This window comes from Alosa sapidissima, chromosome 2, assembly GCF_018492685.1.
Source record: "Alosa sapidissima isolate fAloSap1 chromosome 2, fAloSap1.pri, whole genome shotgun sequence".
In the NCBI taxonomy this organism is placed as follows: Eukaryota; Metazoa; Chordata; class Actinopteri; order Clupeiformes; family Clupeidae; genus Alosa; species Alosa sapidissima.
The window spans coordinates 23,203,422-23,214,473 of record NC_055958.1 but is presented as its reverse complement, the minus strand read 5'-3'; the positions used below and the strand labels follow the sequence as shown (position 1 = coordinate 23,214,473).

General features: G+C 42.3%; 1 protein-coding gene across 1 annotated transcript in view; it reads left to right on the top strand.

Moving 5' to 3' along the window:
• Positions 1 to 2,121: 2,121 nt before the first annotated feature.
• Positions 2,122 to 11,052, top strand: part of LOC121702446 (E3 ubiquitin-protein ligase SH3RF3-like) — a 100,291-nt gene continuing 91,360 nt past the window's right edge. The window contains 1 exon segment of the mRNA XM_042084196.1: positions 2,122 to 2,843. Within this exon segment, the coding sequence (XP_041940130.1) occupies positions 2,481 to 2,843 (363 nt within the window). The 5' untranslated portion in view covers positions 2,122 to 2,480.

The window sequence follows — 11,052 nt, the reverse complement described above, 5'->3', positions numbered from 1 at the left end:
GATTTTAGTTTAAAATGTAGGCCTACAGATGTGATCAGTAATTAAGATTAGGATCTCATCAGCTTGTGAGAACTATTTAACTTTGTTGTGTGTGAGTGTTTTAGATTAGAAAAGGTACAAGACACATAAGACCAACGCCCACTGGCGGCGATATTCACGTCTATGGATTTGACACTCAAGAGATAGAACAATTTTCTAAACTTTAGCATTGACACGTGTCAGACGCTGCCAGTCAGGCTTTGCTACATTAAAAGTAATGGATTTCTAAACTTTGATGTCACTTAACGCCCGTCAGACACCGCCAGTGGGCGTTGGCCTATAGAATTAGAATAACAGATAGACATCAAACAAAGCGAAAGCATAACATTCACAGAAATGTCAATGTTATAAAGGCATATACTGATAACAAGATCCCAATTTAAAATCACAGTGTGGATGCATTGATACATTAATTTAGTGTTTAGATAATGCAGCGATTCAGTGTGAATTAATGACCTGCATGAATCAAATGTAAACCTAAACCCAACTCATACTGGGCTGTCTAGATCCCAGAGAAGGCTTCTGTTCCATGTGGGTGGCAGTGGGTGGATTGAGTCTGCCCTTGCCAAGGCAGGATGTCATATCTCTATGACTTAATAGTCTTTATATGTACAGCATTCCCCGTAACTACTTAGTTGGCCTCCGCTCCATTGTGTGTATGGCATGGAACTGTAATTTACAGTGATGACTGACTGTGTGAACTAAACATGTTTTAACAGGCAGACACCACTCCAACCAGTTCAAGAGTGGGTGGTTTGGTCCATGAAAGCTGTAATTACTACTTTGCATTTGAATATGGATACAGTAATTAGTGTTTACTACACAGAACTGGGTCATTTTAATATGTAGGCTAAATGTTTACAGTAATTCAATTGAATGTATATGTTTGGGGGAAAACACACTTTTCCACTGAATATGTCAGCTACAGTAGTAAATAAAATACAATAAAAATTGGGGAAAGATTATCAAATACAAATATTCTTTGCTTTCATGTGTGTAGGCCTATTTTTTAATAGTTGCTGTCCTATGGTCTATTGCTACTGAGACCTTGAATTTCCCCTCAATCAATAAAGTATATATCTATCTATCTATCTATCTATCTATCTATCTGTCTATCTATCTATCTATCTATCTATCTATCTAGCCTCCTGTCGTGAGGCTGTAATGGAGATAATCCTCAGCAGAGGGCAGTAGTTACATATTCATTCATTTGACATGAGAGAAACAGTCGGAGGTTTTAATTTCAAATACTTTTAAACCTACTATAAAATAACATAATGATATAACCTAGTTAATTAAAATATATAATTAAATCATATATAATTAATGTTAATGTTGATTTAATGTTTGAGGTGTTTCTTGATTGTCTAGACATTCCATGAAAGACAGAAAGTAGGCTGATTTTAAGGAATACTGTTTCACGTATTCAGGGATAGGTTACTTTATCTCCCAAGGCATTTCCAATTTTTATCTGCCCCTGGCGCCGTGAACTGGAAACAAACTTAGTGGCTCGGACCAATACCTCCATGGCTCGGACCGAGCATGGTGGGGAGGGCAGTTTGATTGGCTGTTGAAATCATAATATCATCGACCTTTCACCAATTGGCCTAGGCCTCAGTGCGCCAGAGTAGACATATGAGAATGAATGTTATGTGTGTGTGATGAATAAATGAATGCATATATAAATGAACACTGTATGAAACTTCAGCAAACAAATGCATTACATTTCAAATCGAGATAATGACAAAAAAAATCTGATATTCAACGTGTTGCCTTGAAATAAATCGACACAATTAGCCTTTACCAAGTTTCTAGTCTGTTGCCACTTGTGAGTCTATAGTGTCGATTGAAAAAACAAAACCCATCATCTATTTTTTTTTTTGCAATTTGGCTATGAAGTCATCTTTGATAGGCCTCGATTTAACGCGCCTTAATTCAAAACACCATGGGAAATCACCTATGGTGCTTTCAGTAGACCGCACGTCATTTTCAAACGCGCTGCGGGAAACGACTAAAGGAAAGAGGCCATTTAATTCGCTCCGTTCAGCCATATATGTACAGTCGCTCTCCTATCACAGTCCGTCATAGAGCCTGTCACGAGTCATTGCTATTGCCTTCCGACGGGAGTGTCGACTGTAGACTGCTGCGCCGAGGAGTATTCAATATATTTCTAGAACAAGCAGGAGAGCGTCGTTATGATTCACTCCTAGTTGAAGCTTCGTAGTTGGCCGTGCGTGCGCGGTGCGCGAGTTCTCTGCGCTGATGTAGAGTGTGTGACCTCACTTTTTGCACAGCTGTGTGAGAAACAGCTAACGCCAGAGCCCCAGTCGGGGGAGTTACCTCATGTTACCGAGCAGCCAGTATGTATTGCACGGTCTCTGCAACATTCTGTGTAGATCAAGAGAAATCGTCTGAAGTAGGCAACATTATTACAGACTAAAATGGACGAGTCGTCGCTTCTGGATCTACTAGAATGCTCTGTGTGTTTGGAACGACTGGACACAACCGCCAAAGTATTGCCCTGCCAGCATACCTTCTGCCGCCGTTGCCTCGAAAACATCGTGAGTTCCCGCAACGAGTTGCGCTGCCCTGAGTGCCGTATACTGGTAGATTGTGGGGTAGATGATTTACCAGCCAACATACTCTTGGTACGGCTTTTGGACGGAATTAAACAGCGTCCGAGGAATGGAGGAAGACCCTCTCTCACCGGGATATCGCTCGGATGTGCAGCCGGCATCTCTGCTTCTCCTCCCGGAACGGCCATCCGAGACTTACCCATTGCCACACGGAGCTCTCCAGTTAAGGTTTGTCGGAAATGCCATACGTTACGCCCATAGCATATCACAAATGCACTTTACACTAATTGCTGTTCAAATTTCTTCTGTAAAACATTGAGCTAGACCTGTTGTTAAACGGGCTGTCTAAAAAGGTGATTTTAGGCTTGACACAGAATGTTACCAACCTGTATCAATCAAGCTCTCAAGCTAGAGGATCTTCCAAAGCGTCTTCATCGGTGTTGGATAGAATGTTTGATAACTTCGATTGTCTACTACAGTGCAATAACAGCCCACCTCTGTCTTCATGCTGTATTGAACATTTGCACAGAGCATACTACTTCCCATCAACTCAAACTGCTGACATGTTTTGTTTAGTTCGGGTAAAGAAGAAAGATGCCTTGGTTGTCTTTTGGACTTTAATTAACCTGGCATGCAGAACCATACCATACCATACCATACCACTAGGTCATGAGTGTCTTGGTCATTCAAAAGAAGCTGGTATGCTTTGCCCTAGGTTTCCCATAAAATTGATTTTTTCAGTCCAAAGATTCATGATGAATACCGTAGCTCCATTAGGCCTAAGTGATGTAGACATTAGTTGTTACATTGTTGATTTTAACTGAGTAGGCTATGTAACTGGCCGTATAATTATTTTAGTTTGTTCTATGTGTTCCTTTTCAAAATGTCCTATAAATGGATAACCAATAGGCTACTACCAGTACTCATTACACTGAAACCTTAGGGTGAGGTTAGTGGAATCTGTCGACAGCAGACAGTGAAGCTGCTTGTGAACATCCACATTCCATGGTTGCCATGGTCCCTGGATGCTATGGTCCCTGGATGCTTGTCCCAGGCTGCTGCAGCAGGTCTGGACTGGAGGCTGCCCAGTCATTGTTTGCTTAGCCCTTTGTGAGAGGCGGCGTCACTGGACCCCAGCGGCGGGCAACACTTCCCCTACCTCAGTTCTCCCCAAGGACTCTGTGCTAGTGATGAAAGTGTGAACTAATGTGCTGTTACAGCCCGCTCAGGCAGGGGAGAAACTGTGCTGACACAGCTAAGGGGGCTGGGGGGGATGTGGGGAGTGGGTGGGGCAAGGGGGTCTTGACACCACTGGCCCACTGTTTCAGGCATAGGCAGTCATGCAGACAGCAAGCCATTGATAACACACATACACACACAAACTGCTGCTGATGCTGCAAAATTACTGTCACAGTATAGATTGAGATTTTTGTTTATCATCGGTGGAAATGCAGTTGTGGTTGGGCCATCTGTCTATCCCTGGCTAGCTGGAAAGATGACAAAAGCTTGTAGCAGTTGAGAACACTGTGTATGTGATCTCTCCTTCATTCATCTAATTTGTTTACTGAGCACACATCACATGCTGTCAGTGAGATAGAGCAATGGAGAGAAAGAGAGTTAGGGAGTGAGTAAGTGTAAGGGATTGGGAGACGGAAAGTGATGAGAGAGAACATCTCCATTCATGTATGCACTTAGTGAGCCTTGTAATACTGCTTCTCTAACCAGCAGCCAAAACAGCTTTTCTTTTCAATTGTTCTCACAGCAGAGATGGAAGAACAGGAATGGAATCACACTGCGATAAGTGGCTGAAGCCGACCATTGAATGCTCTGACCAGTCCACATAGTAATTCTGGTCTGTGCGATTGCCATGTTATTCTTTGCAGACGACTGCTTCACATCCCAGCACATTTCACTGAATGAAATACACTCGGTTTCTTTTCTTCCTGAAAACAAATCAGTAATGATGACAGAATCAAAGATGGCCTGAGCCCCAAGAGGTGGGGTGTGATGTGTGTGAGCTTGCGTCATAAGGAAAAATCTAATTCAAAAGCAATGTCTGCGGTGTCTTGATGGGAAAAGGTTGCTAGGAAAAAAACTTGAATTTGACCATAACACAGCATGAGTCAATATATTACCCCATGACAGCACAACATTAATATAGTTTAGTAAAGGAAACAGGATGGGCACTATTTCCACCCCTGTACCATTGGAGAAATGATTCCACCATTTTTGTGAGTTATGAGGTGGACAAAGAATGATTTCACCACCTATTGTGTAAGCGGTTGAAGCTCTACATATTAATTAAAACAGTAGGAGCCTATCCAGCTGTTAGTTTTACATTGTTTTCAAGGAGAGGGGCTTCTGTGCCTGCCCAAAGACATACTATATGTCTCTTGTCCTGCCTTGTATTTTTAGGCCATTAAAATGTTATTTAAACTGTGATTGCAGCATCAAGCAAGAAGGTGGCCGTGAAATTCTTAGTGGCTACCGGCACTGGCGTCAGCTCTCTGTCACTGGGTCTTAAGTGTCTTCTGCCTACCGTCTTGGCACTCTGTCTTGTTAGTAACCCCCAGTGTATCAGTGTATTGATGGAGAACAGCCCCTCTCCTCTCCACACCACTCCATTCCGTTGTTTTTCCGGATGTGGAGCTCAGAACTCTCACGATGCAAAGAAGCGGTGTTAACTGAAGAATGCATCACCACGGAGACAACAACAGAAAAATCATCCTTAACAATAGCAATAACGCCCCTCTTTCCTACGCACAAACAAATGACAGGAATGTGGTTGACATGACTGGCTTTTCAAACAGGAGCCCTGAGAGTGAGGTGGAATGTTCTCAAGACCTTGGTCAACATGGCCTGCTCTGCTTCTCTCCCACTGGTTTTGTCATGCTTGACAGAGCTCTGCTGTGAGATGTTTCCTGTGATTGCCTGTTTCATTGGCGAAGCGCATTCTTCATTTGTCATTTGGAAGTAAACAATGCCTTACTAAAATAAAACTTGGCCGGATCTCGAGAGAGGGACGGCGCCCAATTAAATGGCCACTGGGTCGTGCCAGGGCTGTAAAAAGGGGGCCTTTCCACTGGTTACTGGCTATGTGGGAATAGGAATGATGGCTCGTGGAGATTAAGTAACCACAGCCCGTATTGTGTTCCTGCCTGACTGTAGACCTCGAGATATTCTCACTAGAAAACAACATACAAACAGAGACCTAACTATGACTCTACTGTGCGTCATCATGAAACTTTTTTGGTGTTCTTTTATGCCGCATTGATGAGCCGTAGGCATTTACGGAATGATAAAAGCCCACAATTCATACAAAAACTTCTATTCATCCAATTTCAAGCAATAGCAATAATTTACCTTTGCCAAATATGTGGAGTTTTTCTTTCTCTGTTTGCACATGTCATGTACATGAGAAAAAATATCTAGTCAATCAATCATGTCTTGCTTGCCAGGCGATGGGAAGAAATTCAGTGAAATTTTGAAGAATCAGCTTGAAGTGATGCAGCCAGACCCAATACATTTAGTATAGACATTTTCCAATGAGTGTGTTCATGCTCTTGTGTTAAATAGGGATAGTGTTGTTATAATTACTGCATCCAAGCAACAGATCTGAGAACTGTGTGGTGATTGAGAGCTGCAGTGTTCATTGTTAGCTTTAATCAGAATGGATTAGAGTTTTTAATAGTTATTAAGTGTTGCCTTGCCTTCACAACAAACTTCATAGAGATTATCTTGTCCATTCACTGGAGTAATTCAATTGGGCGTACAGCAGAGTGGAAACACTGGCTAATGAAAGTAGTGAGTCGCTCTTGATGTCTTGCATTATCCCTTCACACATAGCGAGAGAGAGAGAGACAGAGACAGAGACAGAGAAAGCACTGGAGAGAGACACTGATGAGGAGAAGTGTGGCTCTTGCTGTGCCTGATTTGGAGCACTTATCTGTGCAGTGGGAAGACCAGCTCCTGCATGTGGAAATGGAATGAAATGGTGAGTGTGTTTGTGTGTATGTGTTTGTGTGTTTTTCTCCGATGGAGACTGTGGAGTTTTTCAATATTCATAAATGGAATATGTAATATTCTACTATTAATTAGGCCGTAGGTTGTTTGCATTGAAGATCCAGGTAAAAACAATCCAGTGCTAATGTACACATTGCATACATGGTTCTATGCGTTTCACAAGTCCAATTAGGATTCATGTGTGTTTGCATATCAGGAACTGAAAGTCACATGCCTCGCTAGCATAGGAACCAACATCACACCAGCGGTTGTCCTTTTTTCATTTGTAATTGTTGTTGCCACTTTTTGACATTCCTCTCTGGTTTCATCCAGTAACCCTAGTTAAAGGGACACCGGGCAAGCCTGATGCTTTTTCTCTACGAAACTCCCCCTCGCTCGGTCTGAAGCTTTTTCTTTGCATCTTCCATCAAGGGTTTTGGCTGCTTCTTCGCCGGCTCTGCCATTATACACACGTTTGCAACGATCGCTAGCGTTTCGTTAGCCTGCCTCTGTGCTGTGGATGCAGGATGTAAACTGATCCTGCTTCGGTCGGCAGGTACGATACACTGAACTTGCAAGCGGGATATTCTTCCTACAGGCAGTAGGGGCGGGGGGCGAGAGAGTCTTCATTAGCCCTGTGAGTCATTTAACCATATAGGCCTACTGACTTACAAAGATGAGTAATTAACACGAAAACGTTGCCTGGTGTCCCTTTAACTGAGGGTAGCTATGGGTCCATTTGATTTTGTTTAGATTAGTGCTGTGGTAACAGACAGAACTCATTAGTGTAGACTGTTCAGGTTTCCTCAGTGCCCAACACCTATTTTCCAAATTATTTATTTTCCAAGATTTGTTTATTTTCCAATATTAAACAATATTAAAGGCGCTCTAAGCGATGCTGGGTAACATCACTTCTGTTCTGAAAGCTAGCTCGCTACTTCTTCTCACTTCATCACCCTCCCTCCAATGCAATTGAAACTCCCGTGCAATTGAAACGCACATCTCGTTGGTGATTTGCTGGAACAGTTTGTTATGTTTTTATGGGTAAGGTTTGCCCAAGTTGTTTTGTGGCTGTTTTTGGAGCCTGGATTGTCCACAGAGATCGCATTTTTTTTACAGTGTATTCAGGACACAGGCAGCTAGCGGATGGTAAGGTGACGTTTGCTGTAAGTGAAAAACAAATTTTAGCCTAAAAAACGTATGACATCGCTTAGAGCACCTTTAAACAATAACTTATCAGAAAACTGCATTTAAGTCCGTGACGATACAATACATTTAGTATTAGTTGTTTAGAGGTTAAACAGAAATGAGGCATTTGCTGCCTTTTTGCTTGTTCAATATGAAATAAGGTTTGGGAATTTCATTTATTTGGCTATTATTCCTTGGTTATTTTAGGTGGGGGAGATGCACAAGGACAGGGACTGCCTGGGGTCACAAAAACTCCCAGTTTTGCTTGCCTCTCATTCCCCTTGAGTGTAGGGGGTTAACCCACTCTCACACCACCCTATTGTTCTTATGGAAATGAGGGGTGAGAAGTTACTAACCGATGCTACTGTCAAAATGAGCAATCACAAAATGATATAATTCATCCCTAGGGGAAAGAGCATTATCCATCTGCCATTCGATTTTTGGTGGGGAAGGCTTGGCTTGGAACCAATGTTTTCATCTTTTCAGACATTATTGCTGCAGTGCTCTGTAGTGTGGTCCTTGGCCAGTATGTTTAAAGGAAAGTATGCAACTTGTGTGCTGCAAATGATAACATGGAAAATTTGTCTTGATTTAATTTTTTGTCCTGTTGTATGCTTCATTTCCTGTCTGAGATGGTTTAACTGTTGAATACATCATAGCCTCCATCCTCCTTTCCAACAGTGAATTTGCGATTGATTTGGATCATCGCTGTCCTTTTCCATTGAAATGGGAACATTTTCAGTTATTGCATACAGTATACAACTTCTGTTACCTAACCATGACTCCTCATTCTCTCAGGCTCTCTATCACCCTATTTAAGTCTGTTATTATTTTTACGAGTGCCTTTGGCATTGGACCTCATGCTTTCATTTCAAGTCCTTAGGAGGGAAAGTGTTCTGTAGCCAGCGCTCTCTCTCTCCCTCCTCAGTCTTTCCCCTGCTGGAGGGTTTTGGTGTAGTTGGACGGCACAGTGTTTACCCGGGGGTTCAGAGTCGGCCCGTAGCCTGTGGAAAAATCTGACAGGATAAGAGCTTGTCGTACGTCTAATGGCTTCAACAGAACGTCATCTGCCGGCAGGCCAACGCTGGTTGCTGGTCAGTGGCTCCTCCTGGAGCTTGAGTCAGGGCTGGGGTGGACAGAAGGGCCAGGAGGATGGTCTGGAGAAGTGCATGGGAGGCCTGTTTTGGATCTTGCTGTCTTGCCCATGTGTACAGGTGGGGGGGGGGGGGGGGGTCTTCAGCAGGAAAGGGAAATCGGTTTTATGGAAGAAGAATTGCAAGGAAATGAAGCAATGACAGTGAAGGAGCAGTTTGTGAAAGTGTGGAAAGTATTTCTTCCCAGAATTCTACAGGTCTCATGGGAAATGAAATAAGGATGCATATGGTCTGAATTAACAGTAGTTGGCTTTTGTTGTGGCCTTTGTAGTTCCTTAAAATTGTGACCAAGGTAAAGTAAATAACTAAGATTAAACATGCATTAGACCCTTTGTGTTTTGATCATTTTTCTAATCTCCTCTAATTTAAGTCATTATTTGTGTCCCCAGTCACCATACAACTATTTCAGACATCACTACATGAGTGAATAGACAGGAAACCAGGAAACCTAGTCTACATGAGAAGTGTTTTTCTACTTTTAGTCATCTGAAAGGAGCTACTTTTGGTGAAAAAGAGGAATATTTAAGAAAGAGAAGAAAATGTTTGACCCAGTTAGTCATAGAGTTCCTCTGGACTTTGTCGTTTGAGTCTGAAATATTTGGGGGTTATGTTCTTCCTGTTGGCAATTATCTGTGTGGAGAGCCAAAGTGAATCATTTCCTGTGTCTGACTGAACTCTGATTTTCTCCTGGACTGTTTAGTCTAGTGGAGGAGAGGGAGAACCTGTGCCTGCACAGCCACAGGGGGAGAGAGAGCCGAGCCAAGAGCTACAGCCCCTGGAAGACAGGAGCATCCCTCTGCCACAGCACCCAAAGTGTGAAGGCGATGTGCAGTCCACACATGCTTTTTTAGAAAGATAAAATGGTACAGCATAGTATGCCTAACAATATTATTTGTATTATATTATTGTTAGCCATTTATTAGGGTATTTTTGGTGGTAAACAATAACCATTATTTCTGGTAGAGTTATTTGAGGCAGGGTGAAGTGACGGTTTCTGCATCTAGTTTTTGAGCCACCAGTGGTCATGGTGTTAAAAGGGCTCACCAATCTTATTCTTGTGGGAAACTCTGCCTTCTTATTTTCAAGGGTGTCCTAAATCTAGCATTTCATTGTGGGGGCCCAATAATGACTGTTGACACACTAACTAGAGGGTAGATATATTTAGGAGCTACACTGTGTGAGAGTGACCTCCAGCATGTCAGCACATCTTTCTGTCTCTGTCTCTGAGGTCTATTTTGTGATCGCTCCTGGCACCAACCTGTCTGTTAGTCTTCCTGTTTTGAGCTTGGCTTGGCCCTCTCCAAGTGTCACTGCACAGAAGGTTTGGAATGTGGAACCCCACTGTTAGACCGTCAACATCTTAATTGAACAGTTTCTTTGGAATGAGTGATCCTTGATTTTTATCCACCTACTATTGACTTCTGTATGGAAATGACACATTCTGGAGGAATGCTGTTTGCAGGCTGTCTGAGGTATGTGTTTGTGGGTGCTGTTAAGATTATGCTGAAGTCTATTAGTGGGACACATTTAACTGCCTCAGCTCTGTGGCTGTGGTAGTGTCATGAGAAGCCAAAGCACAGCGAGTAATTACACATTCAGTACTCAAGGGAATTCATAGTGTGCTGCACTATGAAAGTGCTTGATAGCCTGGTGGTCTTTTTGAACAAACACTCAAGACAGTTAAGATGGGCCATGGGTATGTAGGCTCTCTCTGTGTGTGTGCTCATAGTTATTGGAATAATACTTGGAAACATACTTGCTACATTTTATTTATTGGAAACATACTTAGATTAATAGATGGGTCAGGGGAACATATTGTTTCCACATTTTAAATGTCTTTTTAAAAGAAAAATAATAATAATTTTAGGATTTTGCGCTGTTGGAGGGTAACTAGTATATAAGTATAAGTATACTTATACTTATACTTATATACTTACTTATCCCTCACATATGTCATATTCCATAACGCCTCCATGATGTAATGTGTTGGGTAAATTTGAAACTATTTAGTTACTGGTATGATACATCCCAGGCAAACCCTTCAACATGCCTCTTGGGTTGACCTGTCACACACTAGAGGAAGTGGAGTAAAA